General features: G+C 54.0%; 1 protein-coding gene across 1 annotated transcript; it reads right to left on the reverse strand.

Moving 5' to 3' along the window:
- Positions 1–222: 222 nt before the first annotated feature.
- LOC123116307 (purine permease 3-like) lies at positions 223–3654 on the reverse strand. The gene is made up of 2 exons (XM_044537284.1): positions 2695–3654; positions 223–734 (listed from the first exon to the last, which is right to left on the reverse strand). The coding sequence occupies exons 1-2, from the start codon at positions 3493–3495 to the stop codon at positions 402–404; spliced, it is 1134 nt and encodes a 377-aa protein (XP_044393219.1). The 5' UTR covers positions 3496–3654; the 3' UTR covers positions 223–401.
- Between the last annotated feature and the right edge of the window lie 9257 nt (positions 3655–12911).

The following is a 12911-nucleotide window of genomic DNA, read 5'->3' on the forward strand; positions in this document are numbered from 1 at the left end:
CATGACATCTACACTTCCTACCTACACTATTGGTCTAATCCAATTAACATGCTGCACTAGGAAACCTTTCATTAACAAAAAAACAAAGGAAATCTAATTGATCTTATCATAAGTTTTTTTCGAGATCCACCTTCGTACTAATCTCATGCAAAGAGTCATGAAGATCCCATCATCTATAATATATCCACCTTTAATAAAGGATGTTTGAACCGGAGCAACCACTTTATGTGCTGAACTAATAGTTCTATTATTTACTACCTTTGTGATCCATTCAAAAATCACATTGAGCAAACATATAGGCCTATACAATTATATTTTACCAGCTTCCCGTTTTTTGGGAAAAAAGGGACAGTATAGTTCAATCTAGAAATATCATATTGAATACATGTATGTGTGATTGTCTAAGGGTCCAAATGCTCCGTATTCAGGGGTTTGTCGGACTGTTGTGCCTTGGCCCGGACTTCCCCATATAAGTAGGAGACGAAGCCCCAAAGGGAGAGCGCGAGGGCGACACCTTTGGTGCCGTTGAATGGCTCATGAAAGAACAGGACGGCGAGCACCTCAGTCACTGGGATGAGCACGGTCATGATGACACCGGCAAGTAGTGCCGAGCCATAGAAGATGGCGCCGATGGTGCCGAGGAAGAAGAACTGGTACACAATGGCCGAACCGGCTAGCAGTAGGTAGTAGCCAATCTGACCGAGCCCGAACTCCCGGGCTTCTCTTGGGATGGCCTGCATATGAATCTCCCGTTAAAATAACGTATCTTCATTGAAAATCATCAACCTTTTGTAATGAAGTACATGATATACTTGAACTTCTATCTCCTTTGAGAAAAAGAAAAATCAAAGTCACAACCGACTAAAATTTCAAGTCTTAGTCGTTTTTACAATTTTGTTGGTCTAAAAACTGTCCAGTGTGTAATACTCGTACATCCAGAATAAAAATATACGTAATGTTTATTCCTAGAGCGTGAAGAATGCACAACTTTGTACGGGCCACAAAATCAAATCAATGGTGCTCGGTGTCGATTGGAACGTAAGAAGAAGAAAAAAACAGTCAGCCGAGACTTGGCAAAACGGAAAGGTAAATTGGAAAGAATAACTTGCACTTACTTGTGACTTGTGAAGTACTACCAAGTATGTGAGGTTAGAGCAACCATAGCCGATAAAAAAAAAAGAGTAAGAGCAACTCTAGCGGATCCCCTAAAAGTGTATAGCGAGTAAAATTTTGGTTCTACTCATCTATGCACCACCTAGCCGAACTCCTAAATTCTATAAGGGAGTAAAAAAATTACTCCTCCGCCACAATCCCCCCATAGCGCCTAAATATACTCGGCGCGGCCGAGTAAAACTTGACTCGCCTCTTTCTCCCGCCGGCGCGGCTGCGTCCTCGCCGCTCCACGCGTCACCGTCGCCACCGATGACCGCCCAATCGCCGGAATGGGTAGCCAAGACCCTTCCACCACCCCGCCGGCCACCGCCGCCGGCTTGTCGCCGTCGAAAACCACCTCTGCGGCGTCGCCCGCACCGAAAAAGAAGTTGGGGATAGGCTAGAGTTGCCTTAGAGGAGTAAAACCAAACTTTTACTCTTGAATAGCTTTTTAAGGGATCGGATAGAGATGCTCTTACATCCATACAAAAATTCGACACTCATATGTCCATAAACGGGCAAAATCCAAGTTCTTTGCAAGAAAGCAAATAAACTATCTTTGCCCCCTTGGTTGTACGCGTAGCTTTCCCCTATACATGCATATGTCCGATCCTTTTCGACGCCAAAACTCATCACTCTATGCTATGCAAAGCTACTACACGCAAAGGCGCTCTCGTATCTCCCAATCACGACATCATCTACACGGCTAGCGTTTTCCTATCCGAGAAAGACGTACTCCAATAAGTATGGACTAGTTGTCCAATGATTGGATTTTGCCGGATGAGCATAGCTATACGTACGTATAGTCTAGTACACGTCGCGCAACTTGCCAAGGGAAGGTTCAAATCTTGATCACTGGCATTTATGGTTTCTGCGGTCGTTTCTAGACACTTTCTTGCAGTGACCGATTTTATTGGCGCTATGCGAATTTTTTTTTTTGAGGGTCGGCGCTATGCGAATATTGGTACGTAGAGTAGTGTCCTATCTTTAAGAAACGTGCTCCTTTGGGAAAGCGCTAAACTTACGATCAACGAAGATCTACATTTCTTAGTGGGCCAAAATAGTTTACCATATCTGTGCAGTTTTTCGGCCGTGCTTTTTACCTAGTAGTCTTGCAGTTGCATCACTTGGATGATGACACAAAGGAACTAAGTTCGGTCTGTTCATGCTATGCTGTACCAACCAGAAACGGTAACGTTGTTGTGAACAAGTTCGAAAATGGGCGATAACTTATTTTAGATCGGAGGGAGTACTGTTTACTAAAGTTAGTAGAGTTAGTTACTGTTACATGGGAATTTTTTTTGCCGCTAGTTTTGGAAGCTGGGAGACAGTCGGTGGAGCTGGAAGCCAAGATGGGCTGGGATCGGAAAGGGTGGTGGCCACAGGGAGCCAACGGGTAAGTCACGCGGTTCAAGTCACGCGGTTCTGCTGCGAGCCGGCAGTTCAAGTTGTACTGCAGCAGCACTACAAGAAAGTGTATGTGGGGCTGTATAACAAGTTAACAACAGCAGCAGAAGAAGAGCTGTGGGCTGAAAAACTTACGTGGAAATCGTTGTTCACAAACATCCCGATGGCACTGAAGGCCGTAGCGGTGAACCCGATGACGATCTGCATCTCCATGACAAGGGTGTACGTGACGGCCGCGCCGGTCCTCGCCGCGTGCCTCGCTTGGCTGAGCTCCATGACGGGCAGCATGAGGCCGTAGAGCGCCGCGGCGCCCAGCGTCATGCCGAACCCGGCGTAGTACTGCGCCCGCGTCACCCCCGCGGGGCGGTCACCTCCGGCGTTCATGCCCAGCATGGCGGCGCCGACGCTGAGCAGCACCACGGCGTTCACGGAGAAGGCCGTGAAGCGCTGGCGCACGAGCAGCAGCGCGAAGCCGGCCGTGAAGGCCAGCTGCGTGGAGATGAGGATGGAGGAGGTGGACACCGGGAGGTAGGCCAGCCCGTAGGCGTAGAGGAGGTCGTCGAGGCCGGTCATGAGGCCGACGGCGACGGTCGCGACCAGGAGGCGGGGCGACATGAGGAAGAGCGGCGTGGCCGAGCAGCCGTTTTTGTTGCTCCGGCGGCGGGAGAGAAAGGAGGCGCTGAGCGGCGCGAGCAGGAGCGGCCAGCCGGCGGTCTGGAGCAGGCTGGAGAGCCACTTTCGCGTGCCGCCATGGAGGAAGTAGGCGCGGAGGAGGAGCGGGCCGAACGCCGAGCCGACGACCATGAGGAGGAAGTTGATGACGAGGAGGGGGTTGTGGCGGAGCGGTTTAGCGGCGCCGCTGGGGAGCTGCTCGACGCTGCCGTTCTTGCATGGTTGCTGCTGCGCGCGGCGCTGGGCTGTTGCTTCCACCTCCATGGCCGAGGTGGCCGGCCGGCTGATCTCGATCGAGGTTTGGGAGGGAGGGAAGCTGCCCGGCTCTAGCTAGGGCGAGGGTGCGTGCACAGTGTGAGTACGTGCGCTAGCTATATACTGGCGCGAGATGCAAAAGCGTCGGCGTTCTCAGCGTGCCATACGATACGATGTGTTTTTCTTCAAGAGGGATGGTGCGCGTTGTTCTAGGAGAACAATCAACACGATAAGGTGCGCGTACGTACGTACGTAGGTCCCTGCGAGAGCTAGCGCATCCTTGCGTGCACCCCGGTACTCTCGATACCGCAACACTCTGATAAATCATGGAAAACTAGCTAATACATATGCATTTCTTTTGCGGGGAAACACACATGTATTTATTATGGACCAACAAATGATCTGTACTATTAAAGGAGGATCGAATGTCGTGATGGTTCGACCTACCCCTATAGTGGGAACCAAGCGATGGTTCAACCTCTCTCACGTACAATCCCACGGATAAAAAAGTCGCCCGAAAAAATACCACGACGGTTAGCAGAAAAAAAAGGAAAGCACAATCTCCACCTCTTCCCACGACGCACCAGAACAAGCCGCCGCCGTCCTCCCATGCGACCACTCGGCGCCCTCCCTCTTCTAGTTGGTCACGAATCAGAGGAGGCGACACTTCGAATCCCCTCTTCCATCGGCGGCCGGCTGTGACGTATCAAAGGTGGCGTTGGCGACCGGTAGTGTGAAGCCCATCTTCAGATCTTCCCGTCAGCAAAGTCTATCCTCCACAAGGACTTCTCCATGCATGTGCGCGCGCGGGGAGTCTCCAAACGCGCGCTACAGGCTACAGCCTTAGGTTTGGTCGTCTCTTCTACCTTAATCATGTTTAGACCATTCCATTATTGATAGTAGTTATCACGAGGAATCCCTCATATCTGGATTGAGAATTTGCTCCTATAGGATTTTCATCCGTGTGGTGCTCTGCTCGATTGGCATACAGTATTAGGCAACCTGTACATGGCCAAAAAAGCGCTGAGCGCCGAATCCCATCCTCAAGCAGGCTTACAAATTGAAGATACCTAGACTCCCATGAGGTGGGCATCATCAGGTAAAGCTAGGTTATGAACAACGTCAACTCATATGAGGATGCCTAGAAGATCATTCGGATTCATTTATTGCTATTGCTGCACGGCAACATCTTTCATTGTTGTTATTGTTGTTACAAAAAAATATCCCAATGTACACATTGTATTTGCCAATGTAACAGCATGATTAATCTCAACCTGGGACAGTGCATTATTTTCTAAGTATAGTCAAACATCACTAGATATATACTCTGAACAGTCAATTGAACATGCTAACACCAGGAAAAAAACATGCTTGCATTTTCTTAGATGGTATATAGGACCTGAATACTAATTGTCGGACTGCCGACGTGCTATGTATATTGTAATAGGACTACGTGGATGATAATATCATTAGAAAAACATGAAATAATTACCGTGGTGTTAATTTACTCGAAGTGAGTATACACTACAATGCTTATCATAGTTTTATACTTCTATTGTGCAAGCTTATGTATTCTAGATTATTATTTTTTGCTAGGGAACTCTGAAGCATGTGGTTGAAGAAAATCTACAGTCTGGGAAAGAATTTGCATATTCAAGGGAAGGACTGCAAGCTGATGAGACTAACAATTTGCACGACAGCAGACAAAGCTTCACTACAGAGTTCCGCATAGGGATATGGTTTTTGCAAAGGTAATTGAGATTTTTTTTTCTGTGGATGAAGCAATACTTATTGAGCGGTATTAATTTTTTTTTTCCGCGAATACGCAAAACTTTGCGTATCATTGCATTGATAGAAGAAAAGAACAACAGCAGTTACAGGGTAGGTCTCACAAGCACGTACGCCAAGGGCGTGAGCGAGAGCTACAAGGGCGCAAACACAAAGAGGGGGGTTGCGCGTCCCCTAAAAGGAAACTACGCAGGCGGGAGCATGTTGCTGAGCCCCTTGGCTCCGGCGGCGGCCCAGTTGTGGGCGTCTTCCTTGATGTCGTGCACGAGGAGCGGAATAGATGGGGTTGCTCCGTTGAAGACGCAAGCGTTTCTCGCCTTCCAGATACGCCACGCTGTGAGCAAGATGAGCGAGGCTAAGCCGCGACGAAGGGTGGTGGGGGTGTCCTCGACGGACTGGGCAAACCAGTCACGAAAACACAGCCTGGGGGCTGGTAGAGGCATGTTAGGGACCCGGATCCAAGAAAGGACTTCGTGCCAGGTTTGCCTGGAGAAGACACAACCCACGAGCAGGTGCGCCATGGTCTTGGGCTCCTGGTCACAGAGGAGGCAGAGAGGGGCGTGGGTGAGGCCACGGCGAGCAAGCCGGTCAGCGGTCCAGCATCGTCCCTGGAAGGCGAGCCAGATGAAGATCTTGATGCGCAGGGGTGCCCAGGATTTCCAGGTGAGGCGCCAGGAGGGCTCGATAGTAGAGCCGACGAACATGGCTTTGTAACACGATTTGGCGGAGAGACACCACTCGGGGTCCAGCGCCAGGTGAGGGCGTCTGGTGAGGCGGAGAGCGTGACCTGATTGAGCCGCGTCCAGAGAAGGACGTATTGAACGAGCGCCTCGGGGGAGAGATGGCCCTGCACGTCGTGGATCCAGGCACGAGAGGCAAGGCCCGCGGCCACGGTGTGGACCCTGCGAAGTCGGCGAGGACGAGGGCGTGGAGAAGCGGAGCTAGCTCTGCGATGGAGAGCCCGTCGATCTAGTGGTCCTCCCAGAAAAGGCATGTGGTGCCATCACCGATCATCCAGGAGGTAGAAGCTCAAAAGATGGCCTTGACGACCGGGCTGCAAGGAATGTGAAGATGCTGCCAGGGGCGGGTGGGGTCCGTTTTGCGCAGCCAAAGCCATCGGGCTTGTAGGGCGTGGGCGGAATGCTGCAGATCGGGAATGCCGAGGCCGCCGCAAGCCAAGGGGTAGCAAACCTTAGCCCAGCTGACGAGGCAGTGGCCTCCATTGGTGGTCTTCCGCCCTTGCCAGAGAAACGCACGGAGGAGGCGATTCACCTGGCGAAGGATGGAGGGGTGCAGAGACAAGGCGATCAGGATGTGCGTGGGCATCGCGCAGAACACGTGATGGAGGAGGGCCAAACGCTCGCCGCGGGAGAGCAAGGACGCCCACCATGGGGAGAGTTTTTTCTCCAGCTTTTCGACAAAGGGTTGGAGGGAAGAGGCAGTGATCTTCCGAATGGAAAGCGGGAGGCCAAGATATTTGGCGGGGAACTCGCCGATTGCGCACGGGAAGTGGTCGGAGATGGACCCATGGAGCTCGGGAGGGCACCGGATGGCGATGGCCGTGCATTTGGCAAGGTTGGTGTGGAGGCCGGAGGCGGTGCCGAACAGCTCAAGAATGCGGCACACCGTGGAGAGGTCGCGTTCGTCGGGGTGGCAAAATAGCACGACGTCGTCCGTGTAGAGAGAGATGCTAGAGGCCATATGATGGTCAGTGAGACGGCGGAGGAGCCCCAGGGAGGTGGCGCACTGGAAGAGGCAGTTAAGGACGTCGAGGACAATCACAAAGAGCATGGGGGACACGGGGTCGCCCTGGCGAAGCCCCTTGCAGTGCCGGATCGGAGACCCTGGGAGCCCGTTGAGGAGCACCTTGGTGCTGGCCGTGGAGAGGAGGATGGAGGTCCAGTTGCGCCAGCGTGGACCGAAGCCCAGGTGCTGGAGCACCTCGAGGAGAAACGGCCAGGAGACAGAGTCGAAGGCGCGGGCGATGTCCAGCTTGAGGAGAACGTGCAGCAGACGGAGGGAGTGCAGTTGCCTGGCAGTCTGCTGGACGTGGATGCTCCGACCGGCAATGAAAGCACTCTGGTTGGTGGAGATGAGCTCCCCGAGACGCGGCGCGAGCCGGAGAGAGAGCACCTTGGCGAACAAGTATATGATGCTGATCGGTCTATACTCGGAAAGCGAGGAAGCTTCCGGGTGCTTGGGGAGGAGGGTGAGAAGAGCTTCATTCAGTTTGTGGAATCCGCGGCCATTGAGGTTATAGAGCTTGCCGAAGGCCTCGACGAAGTCATCACGGATGATATCCCATGCGGCGATCAGGAATTCAACGGTGCAGCCATCAGGTCCGGCCGCCTTGCCACGGGGCAGCTGGCGAACGGCGGACCAGATCTCATCGGCGGAGAAGGGTTGGTCGAGCGCGGAGAGGTCGAAGTGCCGATCATCGATCTCATAGAGGGCGATGGTATGGTCGCGGTGGTCAGTAGTGCCAAGCAGGCCAGAGAAATGGGAGAAGGCGGCCTCGGCCATGGCCGTGGGATCGGTGACGACGTCGTCGCCCACGCAGAGCTCATGGATGCGGTTCCGTTGTCTGCGGTGGGCGGCCCAAAGACGGAGGAAGGCGATATCAGTGTCGCCGGCGCGAAGCCAGGAGAGACGGACCCGTTGGCGGGCAATGGATCTTGTCGGATTTCGGGTTCCGGCAGACCCTCTAGGTTCGAACTCTGGGGTGCGCGCGGAGATCTAGCCTTCTACTGCCTGCGCCTCGCCGCCTCGCTAGGATCTAAGCAATCAAAGGAACAATGCAAGAGACACAGAGTTTATACTGGTTCAGGCCACCATCGTGGTGTAATACCCTACTCCAGTGTGTGGTGTGGTAGATTGCCTCTTGGGCTGATGATGAACAATACAAGGAAGAACAGCCTCGCGAGGGTCTGTTCTTGGCTGGTGCGATGAACTACTAGGGGGAGTTCAGTCGCTCTCTCTCTCTCTATTGGTTTCCTGGTGAGGATCCTCTCGTCCCTATCTTGTGGTTGCTAGTCCTATTTATAGGCAAAGGCCCTGGGCCTCCTCCCAAATATTGAGCAGGAAGGGCGGCAACAATTGGCCATTTTGAAGGGGAACATCTAGTACACTTATCCTGGCTAAAGTTGGTCCTCGCCTGCTAAAGGCTCTGGTGGTGACACCGGCCTGGGCTCCACGATGACCTCCATCTGGCCGTTCCGCTGGTCTTGGTCTTGTTGCACCGAATGGATGCCTTTGCTTGATGCTCTCGCCTGCGCTTGCTCCCTTTGCACCAAAGAGGAAAGAAGGACACTGCACGGGCTGACGTCCGCCTGGCGCCCTTGGTCGTCATGGCTTGCGTCATGGGCACCTCGTGAGGTGCCCTGCCTTGATCTCTCCGCCTCCTCGCGAGCCAGCCTGACAAGGCCGTGCCTAAGGAAGCCTCATGTCGTCCGCCCCGCAAGGCTTGGCCCCTCACGAGGGTCTTGAGCTCGTGCTGATGAAATGGGCCATGCTGGGCCGCCTCTTGAGCCACGCCGCAGGCCGCAGGCAGGCAAGTCTGGGGACCCCCGTTCCCAGAACACCGATAGTAGCCCACGGGCCCAAGGCGCGCCCGAACTTGGCTGAGCAGAGAGGCGAAGGGGCAAGTGCGAAGCGTCGCGGGCCCTAACAGCCTGCGGCCTCGGGCGCCGCGTGGCAGTTGATTGGACGTGGGCGGCTCCGCTCCCCCACGACGCCTCGGCAACTGCGCGAGCTGACAAGTGCCTGCAACAAAGCGGGTCATGATTACCTGTGATCATGGAGGTCGGCGATTGGCCTCCTCTGTCTATAAGTACGGGAAGGCGCCTGCCCTTCCGGTCCATCCCCTCTCGCTTCTCTTCCTTCTTCATGGCTCCGCCAAAGAGGTTCTCGGCCGCGAAGAAAGGGAAGGCCCGTCGGGTGGAGCTTGACTCTCCTCCACCCAAGCGTGGTCGAGGCCGTCCCCGCAAACACCCTGCAACTCCCATGGTGGCTCCCCGCGGTCGCGGAGGCGATCTTCCACGTGGTGAAGGGTGGCCGGCCGCCCCTGGGGGATGCGCTACGGCCGTACGACCCCCTAGGCCGCGCTCCCACTCGGCAGAGGTACTGCCGGAGTTCGTCGTGTGTGCGGCGGAACCGGCCAGCACCTGGCTCCAACTTCCTTGCTTCCTCCTAGGTGAGCTTCCGGCTGGCGCCCCGGGCGGCCTCTGGCTTCAGGCGGATGGTTGCTGCGGTCGAGCCTCCTGGGCTTCGCTGGAGGTCTCTGCAGCTGGGAGCTTGGCCATGACCCGCGGCTGGCAAACGTTTGCCCGCACGCGTGGTATGATCCAGCGGTGCACTCTGCACTTCAAGTTCGACGACGACGCCACCCTCTACGTGAGGGTGTTTGGGGAAGATGGTCGCCGTGCTGGGTGTTGCCCTGAGAACGACAACCGCGATCCTGGGTCCATCCCTGGCGACGATGAAGACGACAGCACGCGAGCGGCCGGTGGCGGTTGAGGTTCATCGAGCTTCGACGGCTCTTCTTCGGGCAGCGGCTCCTCCAGTAGTGGCCGCGATCAGCCTCCGCACCGCTGCGCCCGCCTGGAGGGAGGTAGTGGGTCCGCCCGCCATCACGCCTCGATGAAGCGCGAGACGGAGTCCTCCTGAGCTCCGGAGGCAGTTCGAGCCTCTCCCGCGAGCTGGTGTCGGGCGAGTCGCGCCTGTTTTGTTCTTTTTCTCTTTCCCTACGCAAAAAGACAGTAGTGTAGGGCCCCGCGAGGGTGTGCTTGGACTATTGCTGTTTAATTATCGTACTGCTTCCGCTATCCTGGTATTATGCCTTTGTGTCGCGTGCCTGTGCGCAGAAATTACTTAGCTCGGGGGAGGGCTTGTCGTGGCCCTTTCTTCCCGAGGCTGAGGCTCCGTCGAACATTCCATGTCCTGCGAGGGTTAGTCTGGAGAGGTAGTTTCTGGCCTCAGCCGTGGAGGCGATCGACCCAGGCCCTGTGTTCGTGTCGCGGTGCCCGTGGGGCACAGACTGGAGGGGTGCTCCTGTAGTGGACCCGGGTTGGTAAGCCTCGAACGACAAGGGCAGAAAACAGTCGTGAGGGTGCCCGCGGTGCTCCCTCGCAAGACTTGCGCGAGAGAAATCGGGGCAGGAGAGCGAGAAAGGCAAAGAGTCACAAACCAAAGACGACAACAACTTCAGCAAAACCTCGAATGGGGACGAACAAGCCAACTGCAGAAAGCAAATGAGAAAAGCCGCGTCCGGCACCTAATCTAGTGTTCGACGTCTTCTCACCAGCGCGGAGCTAAGTGCTGCCACTGGGCGTGGGAGGGAGCCCCAGGGCCTGAGGCCAGCGCTCCTGAGACTCCGGGGCATGTACAACCCCACTCATTATTACGTGAGAGTGTCACGGGCGGCGAGCTTCATAGGCATTGGCCTTCTTCACAGGCTCCGGGCCTTTCTCGGAAGGATAAACCTCACAGGCATTTGCCTTCTTCACAGGCTCTGGGCCTTTTCCAAAACGCAACATCTTCACAGGCATTCGCCTTCCTCACAGGCTCCGGGCCTTTTCCAAAACGCAACATCTTCACAGGCGTTCGCCTTCTTCACAGGCTCAAGGCCTTTTCCAAAACGCAACATCTTCACAGGCGTTCGCCTTCCTCACAGGCTTCGGGCCTTTTCCAAAACGCAACATCTTCACACGCGTTCGCCTTCTTCACAGGCTCAGGGCCTTTTCCAAAACGCAACATCTTCACAGGCGTTCGCCTTCTTCACAGGCTCAGGGCCTTTTTCAAAACGCAACATCTTCACAGGCGTTCGCCTTCCTCACAGGCTTTGGGCCTTTTCCAAAACGCAACATCTTCGCAGGCGTTCGCCTTCTTCACAGGCTCAGGGCCTTTTCCAAAACGCAACATCTTCACAGGCGTTCGCCTTCTTCACAGGCTCTGGGCCTTAACTTGTGATGTGTTCCTGCAAATTTGGCCAGATGCCGATGCTCTACGTCCTTGGGTCCCGATCCTCGAGCTGGTCTCAGCCGTTGCTGGTTTGCCGGGGCGCGATGCCGTGGGCAAAGCCAGAGGGTGAGGGCTGGAGAGCCGGTAGGAGCCCTGAGTCGTGATGCTCAGGCACCCCCTTTAACGCGCAAGCTTGGTTAGATGTCGATGCTCTACGTTCTCGGGTCCCGGCCCTCGAGCTGGTCTTAGCCGTCGCTGGTATGCCGGGGCGCGTTGACGTGGGCAAAGCCAGAGGGTGAGGGCTGGAGAGCCGGTAGGAGCCCTGAGTCGCGATGCTCAGGCACCCCCCTGAAAGCACAAGTGCTCCCTAGGTGGTTTTTGTAATTAATGTCAACATATCTCTTGTTGGACTAATACTTTTATCTAGTATGTTTCAGATAAGTTCAACAATGGAGTGGCATGGACTAAAGGATGTGGGAACTCCTTCAAGATGCTAAGGACAAAGGATTGGCTCAAGCTTCAAGCTCAAGACTCTTCATTTTCCATTTTAGTGATCCAAGATCACATTGAGTCTATAGGAAAAGCCAATACTATCAAGGAGGGATGAGGTGTTGCTTAATGAGCCTCTTGCTTCAAGTGCTTAGTGATATGCTCCAAATACCCTCAACTACTTTCCCACTTCCACACATATGTCCTAAACCTAAAGTCAAACTCGGCCCCACTGATTCTTCCTATCCGGCGCCACCGAGTTTGGATGTCTTAGCCACTGCCACAAACCCTAGGCAAATCGGTCTCACCGATAGGGATCTCGGTCTCACCGAGATGGGATTGTAATCTCTCTGTGTATGTCCATTATCAAAATCGGTCTCACCGAGTTTGAGCAATCGGTACTACCGAGATTACAATGCAAACTTTCTGGTTGACTCATTACCAAAATCGGTCCCACTGAGTTTGAGTAATCGGTCCAACCGAGTTTGCCTGACCAACTCTCTGGTTAGCTAATTAACAAAATCGGTCTCACCGAGTTTGTGTAATCGGTCTCACCGAGATTACGTTATGCCCTAACCCTAACCATATCGGTCCTACCGAGTTGCATTTCGGTCCCACCGAAAATCCTAACGGTCACTAGATTTGCTAAATCGGTCCGACCGAGTTTTCAATTCGGTCCCACCGAGTTTGGTAAATTGTGTGTAACGGTTAGATTTTGTGTGGAGGCTACATATACCCCTCCACCTCCTCTTCATTCATGGAGAGAGCCATCAGACTGAACCTACATTTCCAGCATCCTATTTCTGAGAGAGAACTACCTACTCATGTGTTGAGGCCAAGATATTCCATTCCTACCATATGAATCTTGATCTCTAGCCTTCCCCAAGTTGCTTTCCACTCAAACCCTCTTTCCACCAGATCCAAATCCTATGAGAGAGAGTTGAGTGTTGGGGAGACTATCATTTGAAGCACAAGAGCAAGGAGTTCATCATCAACGCACCATTTGTTACTTCTTGGAGAGTGGTGTCTCCTAGATTGGCTAGGTGTCACTTGGGAGCCTCCGACAAGATTGTGGAGTTGAACCAAGGAGTTTGTAAGGGCAAGGAGATCGCCTACTTCGTGAAGATCTACCGCTAGTGAGGCAAGTCCTTCGTGGGCGACGGCCATGGTGGGATAGACAAGGTTGCTTC

The sequence above is a fragment of the Triticum aestivum genome, chromosome 5B (genome assembly GCF_018294505.1).
Source record: "Triticum aestivum cultivar Chinese Spring chromosome 5B, IWGSC CS RefSeq v2.1, whole genome shotgun sequence".
NCBI lineage: Eukaryota > Viridiplantae > Streptophyta > Magnoliopsida > Poales > Poaceae > Triticum > Triticum aestivum.

Bases quoted from the DNA above. Each gene is read 5' to 3' on its own strand.
- LOC123116307 (XM_044537284.1), bottom strand. From the start codon at position 3,495: ATGGAGGTGGAAGCAACAGCCCAGCGCCGCGCGCAGCAGCAACCATGC. The intron at 735-2,694 runs GTAAGTTTTTCA...ATTCATATGCAG, and splicing joins TTGTGAACAACGATTTCCAC to GCCATCCCAAGAGAAGCCCG.